The sequence below is a fragment of the Heterocephalus glaber genome, unplaced genomic scaffold (genome assembly GCF_053883595.1).
Source record: "Heterocephalus glaber isolate CG9 unplaced genomic scaffold, H.glaber_assembly_v1.0 deba00001472, whole genome shotgun sequence".
NCBI classification, from domain to species: Eukaryota; Metazoa; Chordata; class Mammalia; order Rodentia; family Bathyergidae; genus Heterocephalus; species Heterocephalus glaber.
Genome location: NW_028258315.1, coordinates 4,333,266 through 4,348,139, shown reverse-complemented (window position 1 = coordinate 4,348,139; position 14,874 = coordinate 4,333,266). Strand labels below are relative to the sequence as shown.

The following is a 14,874-nucleotide window of genomic DNA, read 5'->3' as shown; positions in this document are numbered from 1 at the left end:
GGTAGTCCATCATGCTGATAGGTCAGTAATTTATTTATTTCCCTTTGGATGAACAGTTAAGTCATTTCCAATTTCCCACTTCAGCAAACAGTGAAACAAAGAATGTCCTCTTAGGCCATATGTAGGAGTGTTTCTCTAGGACTGAATCCTAGAAGAGGGAATTGCTGGAACATGAGTTACACACATTTTTAGTTTTAACAAGTCCTCCTTCTAGTATACCGGTCCTAACTTAAGTGGTGTTATCACTCTACAAAGGTAGGCACCTCTCCACACTCTAGCAAAACTATTGCTTCTGGTAAACTTGTCCCTGTAAAAATTTCACAGGTCAGAAATATGATGCTCAAATATTTCTACAAATATGGAACACACAAGCATCAAAAGTTATTCTCATTAATGAGGAAATTTATAAAATGAAAAAGCTGATTCAAAGACCATTTGAGGGACTGGGTTTATAGAATTTTTAAAAAAGTGTTAAGATTGCTATGGTATTTTTTTTTAAATGGTCTTACAGGGCAACAAAAGATAACCTTTAAGGTCATTCTTTCTTTGGGATACAAATTATTTGGATCTCTGCCAGGCACAAATGCACACATTAATATATAACTTCACAGAGTCTTAGCCCTTTGCTAATAATAAACAGCAACGTTAAATGATGATATATTGTCTTAGGAAATTAATACTTGGGCTTTTAAATGATGCTTCAACATGGCATTGAAAGGATGACAATCCCCTTGCCAAACTTCCAGATTTGGGGTAAATCTTCTCAAAATAAAAAGGAAATGTGTCAATTTAGTGGATTAAAAATGGCCTCTGGTTGTGATTAATCTGTGACTTTTCCGCACTTGCTATTTTTACCCGGCCGTCTAGTTTTTGCTGGCTCCAGGTCTCCCTAAGCATTAGTCATAGGGAAACACTTTCTTGGTGACCAAGAGCGCCGGACTCTCTGCGAAGTCAGCCTCCCAGGCAACCCGGGAACGAAGGCCGGGTTGTTGCTGGCCAAGCGATGCACCGCAAAGGGGCCTCGAATATAGGCTTTGGGTTGTGGAAAACATCTTTTTTTCCCATCTCACAAGGTAAAGGGCAGAGTAGGTCCATACGATGAGCTCTGGGGATACCGCATCCTGGAGTCCCCCGAGCAGTCTGATCAGAGGTGCCACCTGTGGGTCCGGATCGGCCCAGAGACCCGGCCGCCTGCGGCCCCTGACGGTTCTACAAGGTGCGCCTGGCTTCGGAGGCCCAGAGCTCTGCAAAGGCTGCGGGGCTCTCTGCTGTCCCACTTCGCCCAAGTCTCTCCCAGCACCGACTTCAAGTTTCAAGTTTCGCCGGACAGTGTCGCGCGATGAGGAACTGCCCTCCGCTTCCGAAATCTGCAGGCCCTCCAGAGGCGCCAGCCAGCCTGCCCGGACACTTTCTTAGGGGGCCCCTTTCCCCGGGCGTTTTGCGCCACCCCCTTTCGGGAGGGACCCCCGCCCTTCCCCTCCGTCGGTCTCGGTCCCGCCACGTCCCGCGGCCTAGGCCCGGCCGAGGCACGCCCGGAATGCGCGGGAGGACACGGGGCGGGGCAGCCCGAGGTCCGGCCAGGTCCAGCCCCGGGAGCACAGGGCGGCGCGCGGACGCGGGGACACAGCCGGGCCCGGCCCCACCTCGCGCGGCTTCCATCCCTTCGCGGGCCGGGTGGGGGCGCGCAGCTCCCCGACCTGCAGGTCCGGAGACTCGAGAAACGGAGTAGGAGGAAGTCTCCTCGGCGGCCCGGAGGCGGCCCCCCTCCCCTGTTTCTCGTCCGCGTGCGGGGCGGGGGCGCGCGTTCCGGAGAGGAGGGCGGGGTGCGGCCGCGCGGACCTGGCCACCCCTCCTCGGGGAGGCGGTCGGTCGGCCCTGGGAAGCGCCTTATAAAGCCGCGCCCGCCCGCCGCCCGCCGAGTCTCCCGGCGCCGCCCAGCGCGGGCGCACGCAGCCCGGGGATCGAGAAGCCGGGACCGCGACGGAGGCGCAGGGACGCGGGCCCCGGGCGGACCTAGCTCGGGACGGAGCGGGACCCCCGACGGACCCCGAGCCTCGCCGGGCCCCAGGATCAGCCCCGGCCCCCGGCCGCAGGACGCCTGGCCCCGCGCCTCCCTTGTGCGGGCGGCGGGCGGCGGGGCGAGGGCGCCCCCCGGCGGCGAGGGCATGCGCGGCCCGCGGCATGGCCTCGGCGGTGTTTGAGGGCACGTCGCTGGTGAACATGTTCGTGCGCGGCTGCTGGGTGAACGGCATCCGCAGGCTCATCGTCAGCCGGCGCGGCGACGAGGAGGAGTTCTTCGAGATCCGCACCGAGTGGTCGGACCGCAGCGTGCTCTACCTGCACCGCAGCCTCGCCGACCTGGGCCGCCTGTGGCAGCGGCTGCGCGACGCCTTCCCCGAGGACCGGCCGGAGCTGGCGCGCGGGCCCCTGCGGCAAGGTGCGGCCGGCGCGGGGTGCGGAGCAGCCGGGCTCGGGCGGGAGCGCGGGCATCGGCCAGGGACAGCTGGGGCGTCCGCTTGAGGTCGGCACAGGCTCCGGGCTCGGGCGGGCGGAGCGCCCACCTCGTCCTCCTGGACCCGGCCGGCGGGACGCACGGCGCCCTGGTGCCGCCCGGGGTCCCGCCCCAGGGGTGAGTTCGCATCCGACCTGGTTAGGTGCAGCTGCCTGTTCCCTGGCCGGGACTCGTTTCCACAGGCTGCAGGGGCTTCTTTTCCAGCTGGGGAGGGGGCTGCAGGCGGGGAGGGAGCCCGACGGAGGAGCAGAAGCTGAGACTGGAAAGTTGAGGGTGGGGACGCGGGACAGGAGGACAGAGTTGAGTGGGGTCCTCCCGTGTGAGGGACACTCGGCCCCTACCCCTTGCTTTCTGTCATCGTCCTCAGGCCGAGACGGTGGGGGCTGCCCGGCAGAGCCTGTCCGCGGCGTCCCGTAACCTCTCCCCGCGGCGCCCAGCCCTGTGAGGCATATGGGTGTCTCCTCTGGAAAGGCTCCCGAAGCCAGCAAGTGCGAGGCCCTGAGAGTGCGTCCATGCCCAGGATTCTCTTGGCAGCAGGGTACCGCGAAACTCAAAGTAGTTGAGTTTTATTTCATGCATGGAAGCTACTTATCATCGTTAGTATTATTACTTGCAGGGATGGGAGTTGAACCAAGACTTTTGCACTGAGTCAACCCCCCACCCCTTTTATTTTTATTTTTTATTTTGAGACAGGGTCTTGCTAACTTGCTAAGTTGCCCAGGCTGGGCTCAAACTTGTGATCCTCCTTCTCAGCCTACCAGGGTGTATATTTTTAATTCAACCAATAATCCCCCAAATCAGGAAAGCATAGTGAAGGAACAGGAGCTTATTCGGTGGCCTTTTCTGAAACAAGGCAGAACATAAACAAACTGGACTTCCCAAGCCCCCCTCTGACTATGTCTGGGCTCTGGCATGACCCGAGGCGGGCCTGCTGCAGTCCAGTTCCTCACCTGGGACATGGAACCTATTGGCTGTGTCTTTGCGAGGTTGACGTGCTGGGAGAGGGTCTGACAACAGAAAGCTACCGCCAGCCGCCAGCGTTAGCTGCTGCTCCTTGCGGCTGCCCAGATGTGGAGGGAACGTGTGTGGTTCCACCTTCCTGGAGCAGAGCAGTGAGAGGAGGAACGTGCCTTGCCTGGCCGAGTCCCCAGCCGGCCTCTTTGGCATTGGTGCTCATGATGCTGGGGTCCATTCCAGGGCTGTGCCTTGTGTGAACACGCTGAGTGTCCCGGAAGAGCGAAGGAAGAGATATTTAGGAAGTCGTGATTTATCATGGGGAAGGAGAGTGAGAAATAGGCCAGCCTTCTTCGGATATCTAGAGGAAAGCACCTCAGAAATGGGCATCCGGGCTGGGGCTGCGGGGTGAAGACAGGGCAGGGCCTTGGCTGGGGAGTCACTGCGGCCGGGTGCCCCCTGCAGAGGTGGAAGGGGGTCCTGGCCCAGAGGGGCTGACCGCCAGCCCTGTCTCCATTCTGCCCTTTACCTCTGCTTGCAGGGTGGTGGGCCCTTCCCCTGTGAAGCCCAAGGAAAGCTTTTTTCTTCCTCAGATCCTTCTAAGTCCAAGGAAATCATTTGATAAGCAAACTGCACCATAGTAACAGGGAAGCTCCCACCTTATTTCCACGTAGATTTATTATTTGCGTAGAGAGACTGTCTGGATTTGCAAACAGACATCGTGTTGTGATGGTAATGCCAGCTTTCCTCAGTGTGATTTCCCATCAGATTCCCTCATCTGTATTTATTAAAATTTCTGGGCTGGGTTAAATTTGTGCTGTCTGGTTTCACTCAAAAGCTTTGGGAGGAAATCTGGGCTCTGAGTCTTCAGGCAGCGGGCTGGCAGCAGCCTTTGGTGTCTAGCTGCACACTTGGGTGTGGGATCCTCAGCACCCGCCTTGCGTCTTTGAATCCGTGAACAAATAGCGGGACATGAGTCCTTTTTCTCGGTCCCTAAATACAGCGTATCGCCGGAGAGGTTTGCCCGGAGAGGATCTCACCTCCTCTTGCTGCACACCTGGCGTGGTGTGGCTTAGCAGCTCGCCATGGGCCGTATGCGTGTCCGGATGACGTATCCGCAGGGATATTTAAGCCCCTGCCTGGGGTAGGGCACAGTGCCCACCAGCGCGCCTGTCTCTTGCCTGGTGCTGGTGCACAGCTGGTCTCAGGACTTGTCTTGCTCCTGTCCTGCTCTTCTGCTCTTGGAATCTTGTCCTCTCACTGGACCCTCTTGTAGACCCGGACGTAGCTAGACACACACACCTCTTCCTTTCCTGTCCCCAGCCCCAGGGAGGGAGGTCACTGTTTCCTGGGGAAGACACCGACGGGTTGTCAAGGTGTTCCCTCTGGCGCTCTCCACTGCGGCCCCGCTGGGGTCCTGTGTGGATTTTAAACCCTCCTGCCCTGACCGAGGTCTCCTCCTGTTTAGATCTCTTGCATCTAGGAAAACATGCAGAGTCCTCCTGACTGCACGGGCTTTTGGATTCTTCTCATTCTTTTTCCAGCAGTCCCTCTTCCAAGCCTGTGATGTCAGGGCTGGCTGGGTCACAGTGCTGCAGGCTCAGGTGAGCTTTGGTTCCTGGGCTGCGAAGCCAGCATTCAATCGAATATTGCTGTGCGCCTGCACTGTGCTGAGCACCCTCCTGGTGCGCGGTTAGGGACACTGCAGGAGCAGACCTCTACCACTGTCAGTCAGTCAGTCAGTCAATCTGTCTGTCCTTCGTGATTCATACGTTCTGGGTGGGAGAAATCCAGTCAGAAGCAAGACTGGCAAATGATGGAGTACGGTCGATAGTAATAAATGTTCAGAAGAAAACTAAGCCAAGAAGGAGCTGTGCTTTTAGAGTAGGGAGGGGCAGCTTGTAGACAGGATGGTCGGGGGCATCTCCTGCACACGTGACCTTTGACCTGGAGGATGGTGACCTTTGAGGATGGAGCAACCCGATGAATGCAGTGCAGAGGCCCTGGGGCTGCCTGTACCTGATGGGTTTGAGTATCGAGGAGGCCACGGGGCAGGAGTGGAGAACGCGGGCCAGGCAGTTAAGGTCAGAGGCCGATAGATCTGAGTCTTGGGCTGCTGTTCAGAAGTGCCTGTCATCACGGGGGGGCTCTGAGCCGAAGATTGGTTTGATCGGGCTGTGGTGTGAGATAGGCCAGAGCAGAAGAGGGAGGAGCGCGGAAGAGCCTAGGTGGAGGGGCCGGGGCGGAGGTAGAGGAGCCCGGAGAGATGGGGCAGAGCACGGTGGGCCTGGTAGGGCAAGGTCAGTGGCGGTGTGGGACGAGGACGCCCGCTGAGCGGGTTTCCGTCCTGAGAGGCGGGGTTGCCATGGGAGTGGGGCCGCTGGCTCCGAGGAGCTGTCTGGGGGCGGAGGCAGCCGGAGCGGGCCAGCCTCCGGGCGTGTCCCGTGATGTCCTCTCTAAGCAGGGCAGTGGTGCGGACCTGCGCGCTGGGCGTGCTGGGCTCCTGTTGCGATCTCTACCCACCTTCCTTCCGGGGATGGTGCCCCTGCCTGCTGTGGGCCATCCTCCCGGACTCGGAGACAGGACACGATGAGACCACCCAGTCCACCCAGTCGGCCCGCGCCTGACAGCTCCAGGGGCCGTGGCCCTGTGCCCACGCTGTTAGGGGACGCGGGGGAGGACAGTCCCCGGCGGAGGGCCAGCTGCGGTCACGGTGTCTGCCTTCTTGTGAAGGAGATGGGACAAACAGCAGGGCCAGAGGTCTGGTGTGGTGTCCACCTCCACGCAGCCCACTCTGCTCTCCCTTCTGCTCTTTGTCCCCGCGTCTGCCCCCAGCTGCCCACCCAGGCTGCACCCTGACGTCCTTGTCCCTTTTCCTTCTCCATCGATGCCCTCTTGGCCGGGCTTGGATTCCGGTTCCCTGATCTTGTGCTCACAGATCTCACACTGCGCCAGACCCCTGGGGTCCCAGAGTCACCCCCCAGAGGTTTGGTAGCTTGAGTCCAGGTCACTGTTGCGTCCCCCAGTGTCAGAGGAGAAAGTTGCTTCTGCTCTCCGTGCACTGGAGATCGCTGAGAAGCTGCTGGCAGCGCCGCTGTCCTCGGCTGTCCCCCAGCCAGGACGTGGGGACCCGTGCCTTTGAAGAGCAGCTCCAGGCCTGATCTCCCTCTGCTGTTTTTCAGAGGCAGAGGATGTGGGGTAAGTGGTGGGGATACGGGCAGAGCCAACACGCCAGGGGCCCATGGAGTGGACGCCAGCTGTCTTTCGCCCCAGTAAAGCTAGGGGGTGGCCGGTGCTCACGGGCTGGGACCCGGGGGCAGCAGAGCGACAGCGGGAGCGTGAGCCCAGCACGTATTGAGTCCGAGTGGGGTCAGTAACAGATGGGCAGGTCCGGACTCCCGCTGTGGGCCGCGTGGCCCCGGGCAGCCACTGTCACCGGCTGGCACTGCCGTGGCATGGGACTTCTCCTCTGTGGCACTGGGTGCAGGACCCAGGGTCTCCTGCATGCCAAGCGCACACTGCACCCCGAGCCACAGCCCAGCCAGTCCAGTCTGGCTGACTGCTTCGCCTTGGGCTCCTTGGGCTGCGGTGCGTGGCACTGGGTGCTTTTCTTGTCACCGTGCAAAGATTGCTCGCTTGCCACCAGGCCCGGGAATCCCGGGAGTGTCCTCAGCCTGGAGTCTCCCCAGTGATGTGAGGGGCCCGGAGGGATCTGACCACAGCGGGTTCTGAGCTCCCTTCTGCCCTGGCCCTCGAAGGAGCCACGTCATCGCGGGGCACATGCTAGACCATACTCCACACAGACGCCACCAGCCAAGCCCCCTTCTGCCCCCAGGTCCGGCGATGGCTGTGGACAAATCCCACCACTCTTGGCTAATGTGCACTCGTAAGCGTTCCTTCCCATTCATTTAGGAACGATTCTCAATTATCCTTTGCTGACCTGTAATTTTGAGTCAAGTAGGAGAAACAGGACGAGCAGCACTTGGAGGGGGAAAGTAGGAAGAGGGAAGGAATGTTTGCCTCAGGCCTCTTGTCCTGCCTGTCACCTTCCCTGCCTCCTGCGTGAGGAAATCGGGGCTGTGGAATTGGGTGACAAACCAGGGGACACAGCCAGGGGACCACGGAGAGGCCAGCAGGTGAGGATTCTGACATCAGCTCTGTCACCTGCTGGCTGCCCTGTGGCCTCAGCCAGGCTCTGTGGACAGAGTAGCAGCAATCCTGCCTGTGTGCGGGGTTGTGAGCCCCACTGAGCAGTGACAGCAAGGGGTGCCCAGCAGGCGCTGGACGCAAAGGAGCTGCTGGCTCGCACTCCACTGGCTGCCCCTCGCCCAGCACATGCAGGTCCCCTGAGTGAGGGGCCAGGCTGCAAGGGGAGAGCGAGCCCTGTCATTCTGACGCAGGCCCGTGTCCGCCCCTGCTCCCTGCAGGATGGAGGGTCCCACCCCACCTCAGGGGCCCTCTGTGGACTGTCCCTGTGGCTTTGTTGGTCCAGAAGGTAAAATTTGGTGCTTAGTGTGGGCCAGGCTTGCGCTACTGTGGAATCCTGGGGCCAGTGTCGACATAGTGTGATCAAAATATATGGTGTGTGTTTAAATGAAAACATTTGTTTCAGTAAAAGACACATTGTCATGCATCGCCCTCAGAATACTCCCTGTCACTTGAATGCACTGATCCCACTGTCCTTGCCACTTTCTGAAGCAGCTCTGGAAGTCCTCTTTCCTGAGGGTCATTAGTTGTGCTGTCCTGGCTGCCTCAGTGTCCTGACTTGATTAAACATGTTCACACCGTCTCTGTCAAACAACACGACAGTGTGTCCTCACCCACCCTGTCCACCAGATCTGGCACCGGGTGTGGGGTGTGGCTTCTGGCTCTTCCCCAGAGTCAAAATGACCTTGAAAAGTAAATGTTTTAAATCAATTCAGGACATTGGGGCAGCCAGAAAAAGACACAAAAGAGGACTTCCAGAAGTGCTTCAGAAAGTGTCAAGAACGACGGATGTGTGAAGGAAGGGAGAGATTTTTAGGGAGATGATGGCACTGTGTCTTTTACTGTAACACTTCTTTTAGTTAAACACTCACTGTATTTCTTTTATCACACTGTGCACATCACCTAAGATACAGCATTGTTAAGTGCCTGGAGTTCTTGTGGCCGCAACCTGCAGGGGGAGCCATGGCCCCTCACCCTTCTGGTGCACACCCTTTACCGGGCTTTGTTTTCCTGTCTCAGTGCTCCCTACCAGCGGTCAGCTGTCGGGGCCCCCTCTCAGTCTCTGCACCTGGCATCACTGAGGCTCCCCGGCCCCCACCCCTCACTTCCAGCCTCCTCCTGGAGTGGGTGAGGCCCTGCTCTGTCGTCCTGGCAGCCGGCTCTGCCTTCCAGGTGACTCTGCGTGGCCCTCGGGTGCCTCCTGCTCCCCTCCTGACTGGCACAGTGTGCAGGGCAGGTGGGGACCCTGCCTTCCTGCTGGCTGCTGTATCCCAGCACCTGGCCTGGAGCTTCCAGGAGAGAGATGAACAGCGCTTCCTTCCTGCTGTCGGGGCCAGGGGTGGGGTGGGGTGGGGGAGCCAGTACACAGGCCGGCCTTGTGCACGGCCTTTTACAAATGTGAGCCCTGAAGTTTGGAAAGGGTAATTTTGCTTTTAGTGGGGAGAGTCATGAAGAGGCCCAGAGAGGAGAGAAAGACTGAGGGAAGAAGACAGCAAAATTCAGAAAGTGTCAAGTCCCACGTGGTGTTTCCTCACTGGGAGAAAATGACTTACTCAGTCGCTCCAGGGCAGGAAGGACGGGCTGCTCCCTCTCTGGGGTCTTTGGGAGCTCCATTCCACCCCACCTCTCCTGTCCCTTCCTCCTGCTCGGGAAGCTCGTGGTCCTCGGAAGCAGAAGGGACTGCAGATCCGTGCGCATCGCTGTGCAGGGGCAGTGGAGGGAGGGGAGCCACCGCGGGGTCCCCTTCGAGTCACAGGGAACACGCGAGGGCCCGGCACTGCCCTGTCCTGGTGTCCGCACAGCGAGGCGCACGCTCGGCCCTGCAGTGGCACCGGAGACAGCCCAGACATGGCCTGGGAGACTCCCATGGGGCAGTGTGACCGGCGTTTTCCAGAATGCGTGGGCTGCCACCTCCGGGGCCTCGCTGTGCAGAGCAGGGAGCTCCGCAGACCTCGCTGGCCTTCTCCAGCACTGACTGCTCAGTGAGAAATTAGGGCTCAGGATGTGACTCATGGGAGCATTCGTCTAGCATGTTCAAGGCCCTGTGGTCCAGTCCATCCCTGATACTGAAAAAGAAAACAGACTTCGTGTTTACGTTTTCCCTAAAAATTTAAAATGTGCTGCTTCAAACATGTGCATTATATTCAGCCTTCCTAGAATGTACATCCGGGCTGGGTGTACAGTGCCGGCGGATGCTGGTCTCCCCTGGGTTCCATCCCCAGCACCGGGCTGAGGGCTGAGCCGACGCCGCCTCAGGCTAAGGATGCCCTGGACCCCTGAGCTGAGCCCCAGCCCCAAGACAGAGCTCTGTGGAGCAGGAGGTGTCGACTCAGCGCTCCCCAGAGCAGTGTGTTCTGCCTGGTGCCTTCACGCCACGTTTGTTCAGGGGAAGAGGAACCATCTCAGTGCCATTTGTTCCCTGACCCGGTCTGAAAGTCCCCTGGAAGGAAGCTGCCCGGGCCTGTGTTCATCTCTCCATCCTGAGGCTTCCTTTCCCTCCCAGGAGGACCCAGGCAGCCCTGGCTTCCACAGTTCCAGCTGCAGGGAGGACTCAGGTCAGACTGGGGTGCTCCTCCCTCCTTGGACAGAGCTGGGGCGGCTGTCAAGTGTGGAGCCCCAAGCCCCTACTCCAGAAACTGGGGCTCTGTGCCCAAATTCTGTCATCAGGAGACTGCATTTGTTTATGTTTCCTCTGGCTGTCAGACCGCTGTCCAGTGTTGAGTCCAATATGTGTGTAATTGGCCCATTGAAATTGATAAACGAGAGTTAATAATTCCCGTTTCAAATTCTTAATTGTTGAGGTTAAACTGGGTTACAATTCTCATGTCAAACTGAGCGCTGTGAAACAAAAATTGGGGTTATATTACTGATTATACTTTATCAGAAATTAGAAAATTTCCAAGGGCCAGAAAGTCGACTTCCTTAGGTGGTGGACAGTGAATCCTGTGGCGAGTGAGCTTCCGGGCGCCAAATTCTCCGGCTTCCACAGAGTACTTCTGCCCCCTGCTGGCAGCCATTGGAACAACAGCCTCCTAATGGATGGCCTGGAATTCCTTTTAGCGTTCTTTCCCCTGTGCAAATTCTCAGCCGCCTTACCCTTCTAAGCGTTTGCTGTGTTAGGCAAGAGCCTCAGAAGTTTAATGACATTAACAATATTTGGAATATAAATCTAAAAGTTGTAAATGATCCTAAATGATTGTATTTGAACAGAGTTTTGAAAATGAGAGTTTTAAATAGTGCTTGCAATGAACAAGTGAGAGTTGGCCAAGCCACGCTAGTCGTTAAGAGCCAAAGGACTCGAGTCCCGAGGGAAAGGTACAGCAGATGCGGTGGAAAGACCAAATGCATACCACTGCTCTTTGGGGGTAGCTGTGCTTATTGGACTCAGCATTCTTGCTGTCTGTCCTTGAAAGAAATAGTAAGGCAGCATCTCAAATGTGGGTCCACCCAGAATCCCAGCTTTTGGAGCCCGGTAATTTGGGGCACTGACAGCAGGTGGCGGGGGTTCCCACCAGCTGTGAAGTAGTTAGAAAGTTCAGAAGGAAGATGTGTTTCATGTCTGCCCCGGACCCTAGAGGACAGGCTTCTTTAAGGCTTCCCTTCCACGTTGAATACACCCATCCCTTTGCTGGAAAACATTTTAAAGCAGTTAAAGAGGAGCGTTGTCCTGCTGCTTGTGCGGAAGCAGTGGCAGCCCTGTTGTGGTGCTGTTCATTCGCGAGTCTCAGCAGATGTAGTGGAATCCATTGCCTTGTGACCAGCTGTGACCTGCCCCGGGGAAGGGGCTAGTGCTCGCCATCACTCAGGTGGGGGCTCCCCGGAGAAAGGAGGGTGCCCTCAGCAAAACTGATCCCACTTGCCGGCTTGCCTGTCACCAGGAGTGGGGTGGGGAATTAAGTGATAAAGGTACCCAGCTGGCTGGGTGTGGTGGGGCACACCTGTAATTCCAGCACTCTGAGAAACTGAGGCAGGAGGGTCACAGGTTCAAGCCCACCCTGGGCAACTCAGCAACTTAGCAAGACCGTGTCTCAAAATAAAACAGGACCGGTGATTGAACTAAACCGAAGACGTAAGCACAGATACGTCATCAAAGGACGCCTGTAGGAATTGTAAGACTCAGGGATACCTTGGAATTGTTCAAGAATGTTTTATTTTTTATATAGTCAGCATAAACATGCCGTATATATTGGTTATACAAGAAGATCTTCTCCCTGTAAATTGGACCTTCAGAACATAAAAGTAAAACTACTGTGTCATCACTTTGATGAACTGCAAAACCAGTGTTGTAGCTGCCATAACAGATGAAGGATGAAAGGGGTTTTGCCTCCTAGAGTGAAGACGCCCTTTGTAGGAGTGAGTTACATAACTGTTCTCCCTTTAAAAAACAACTTTTCAGAGAATTTTGAATTGGTTTTCTTTTCTTCTGTATATGTCTCTGGAGCAAGGAGAGGATCAAAGCATTTTTGTGTAGAAGAGCAGCATTTACACACACACACCACAAGCCATACTTTGCTTGATAACAGGGATGTTTTGAGACATGTGTCATTAGGTGATGTTGTCATTGTGGGAACATCATAAAGTGTATTTATACCAAGTAAGCCGGCTGCGGCTTCATGAGGTGATGTCATCTACTGTTGTATATGCAACACCACTGACTGAAATGTTCTTATGTAGCGCGTGACTTGTGTGTGTGTGTGTGTGTGTGTGTGTGTGTGTGTGTGCTGGAGTCCATAGATACTTGAAATTCTATGCAAGGAAGTTGGGGCTGGGGGCACATCTGCAGGTCTGGCACTCTGGTAATTTCTCTTTCTCTTTCTTTCCCCTGCTTCCCCCAACATGCAGGGTGGGGCGTGGGGGCCTGCAGGGAGGAGGGGGAGAGTGAGTGGTCTGGCCCCTTCCTCTGCTGGTGCATGACTGGGGTGTCATACTCGGGTCCAGGCAGGGCAGTAGGGATGAAGCCCTGTGGTAGTCTGCTTCTGGCTTTGGGGGCCTGTGAGGCTGAGGGCAGGCCGGGGCAGGGTCAGACAGCCCCATGGACAGCAGCGGGGAGGGCCTGAGCACAGGTGGGCCGGGCGGAGGTCTCCTGGCTTTAAGGAGTGGAGGGTGCGGTTACTGGCCTGGTCTCCAGTTGGGAAGGAAACCCTGCTAGGGCTCAGGCTTTCAGTATTGCTCTGCTTGGGCCCTGGTGGGAGCTCCCAGGGGCCATATGTTCTAGAGCCTCTTATTTTCAATCAGATTTAAAAACTTTCCTCTTTTGTAGACCTAGGCACTGAGTGGGTTGAAAACTGAACAAAGCTTTTCTTGTTTGTAAAACAAAACCAAACCAGTACTTCTGGAAAATTTAGATTCAGTAACTGGTCAAAATTCTGGGATTTGTGCTCTGTGGTTTGATTTCTTCTCACAGGCATAGTGACTTCTTGGGTCAGCGATGGCGGACCTTTTAGAGACCAAATGCTAAACTGTAACCCCAAACCCACTTATTTATCACAAAGCACCAACACTGCAATTAAACCTGAATACTGAGGTTCAAGTTTAGAAAAAAACAGCTCTACATTAACATCTTTTGTCTTAAAAGAAAAACACAGTAACACACGTGCCAACACGTGTGGCATAGGTTTGCCACCACTGCCTTAGCTCACACAGTGTGAGGAGAGTCCAGTGCCCTAGGGCTAGAAATTAGATTCTCTCTCTGATGGACAGAAAAAGTAATCTTGGGAAATCTTTCATTTGTATCGCTCACTCATGGGGAGACAGAAGAGCACCCCAAATCGCCATGCTTTGAGCTATTTTTTTTCAATTTCTATTAGTATATTCTTGTAATACATAATAAATACATTCATGGTTGAGAATTCGTACACACGTATATCACTTTCGATCCCTTTCCCTTCCCGTTTCCCTCCTCTCCTGTCTGTCTCCCCCATCCTTTGAGAACAACAACTCCGATTCATTGATTCCTTGTATTGTTTGTTTTAGTATCAATTTCATTAATTTCCACTCTGATGTTTATAATTTATTTTCTTAGTTTCAGATTTGGATCATTATTATCTCTCTAGGACCTTGAGATGCATCATTAGGTTATGTATTTGAGATCACTTAATTATTTTAATGTGTGAATTCATGGCTATTCACTGCCCTCTTAGGACCGCTTTCGTTGTGTCCCATAGGGTTTTGCTGTGTTGTGTTTCCATTGCCATTTGAGTCTAGGAACTTTTTTATTTCTTCCCTGATTTCTTCTGTGATTCACTGATTACTCAGTAATGTATTACTTAATCTCCATGTGTTTGCATAGTTTCTGTGACATTTTTTGCTGTTAATTTCTAGCCTCATCCTGCTATGATCTGATAGTCTAGTGTGCAAGGGATTATTTAAATTCTTTTGCATGTATTCAGGCATGCTTTATGACCTAAGATATGGTCTGTTTTGGAAAAAGTTTTGTGTGCTGTTGAGAAAAGATGAAACATTCTGTAGATATATGCTAAGTCCATGTGTTCAGTGGTGTGGTTTAATGCTATTTCTTTGTTGATTGTTTTTGTCTGGTTGACCTGTCTACTTGTGATAGTGGGGTATTGAAGTCCCTCACCACTATGCTTTTAGTGGTGTCAATCTGTCCTTTTAAGTCCAGTAGTTTTTGTTTTATGAAATTAGGTGCACTGACTTTAAGTGCATAAATATTTACACTTGGTATCTCTTCCTGTTGAATTGTTCCCTTTACTAGTATGTGGTGGCCATCTTTGTCTCTTCTGATCAGTTTTGGCTTTAAGTCTACTGTTTCTGAAAATAAGAGAGCTCCTCCGCTTGTTTTCAGGCTCCAGTTGAATGGAATATATCACTTTTCACCCTTCTACTTTAGGTCTGTGTACTTATTTTTGGATGAGGTGTGTCTCCTTTAGGCAATATATTGTTGGGTTTTGTTTTTTATCCAATCTGCTAGTTTATGTCTTTTGATTGGTAATTTGGGACCATTGACATTGAGAGTTATTACTTTAAGGTGTTTATTGAATCCTGCCATCCCATTGTTTTTCCAGTGTTGAATCATTTATTTTTTTCCTTTCATTTAACTACTGTTCTAATCCAAATAGATGTGTGTTTTCTTTAGGGCTCTGTGGTGCTGGTGGCCATTTTGTCTCTGTCTACAATTCTCTTAAATATCTTCTGCAATTCTGGTTTAGTAATCATGAATGTCTTTTTTATTTCTTTGTCTC

The 14,874-nt window shown here is 54.2% G+C and overlaps 1 protein-coding gene across 1 annotated transcript in view; it reads left to right on the top strand.

Moving 5' to 3' along the window:
- The first annotated feature begins 1,903 nt into the window (after nt 1-1,903).
- The window catches only part of Pxdc1 (PX domain containing 1), a 30,362-nt gene continuing 17,391 nt past the window's right edge, over nt 1,904-14,874 (top strand). The window contains exon 1 of the mRNA XM_004847760.4: nt 1,904-2,437. Within this exon, the coding sequence (XP_004847817.1) occupies nt 2,182-2,437 (256 nt within the window). The 5' untranslated portion in view covers nt 1,904-2,181. The remainder of the gene's footprint in view (nt 2,438-14,874) is intronic.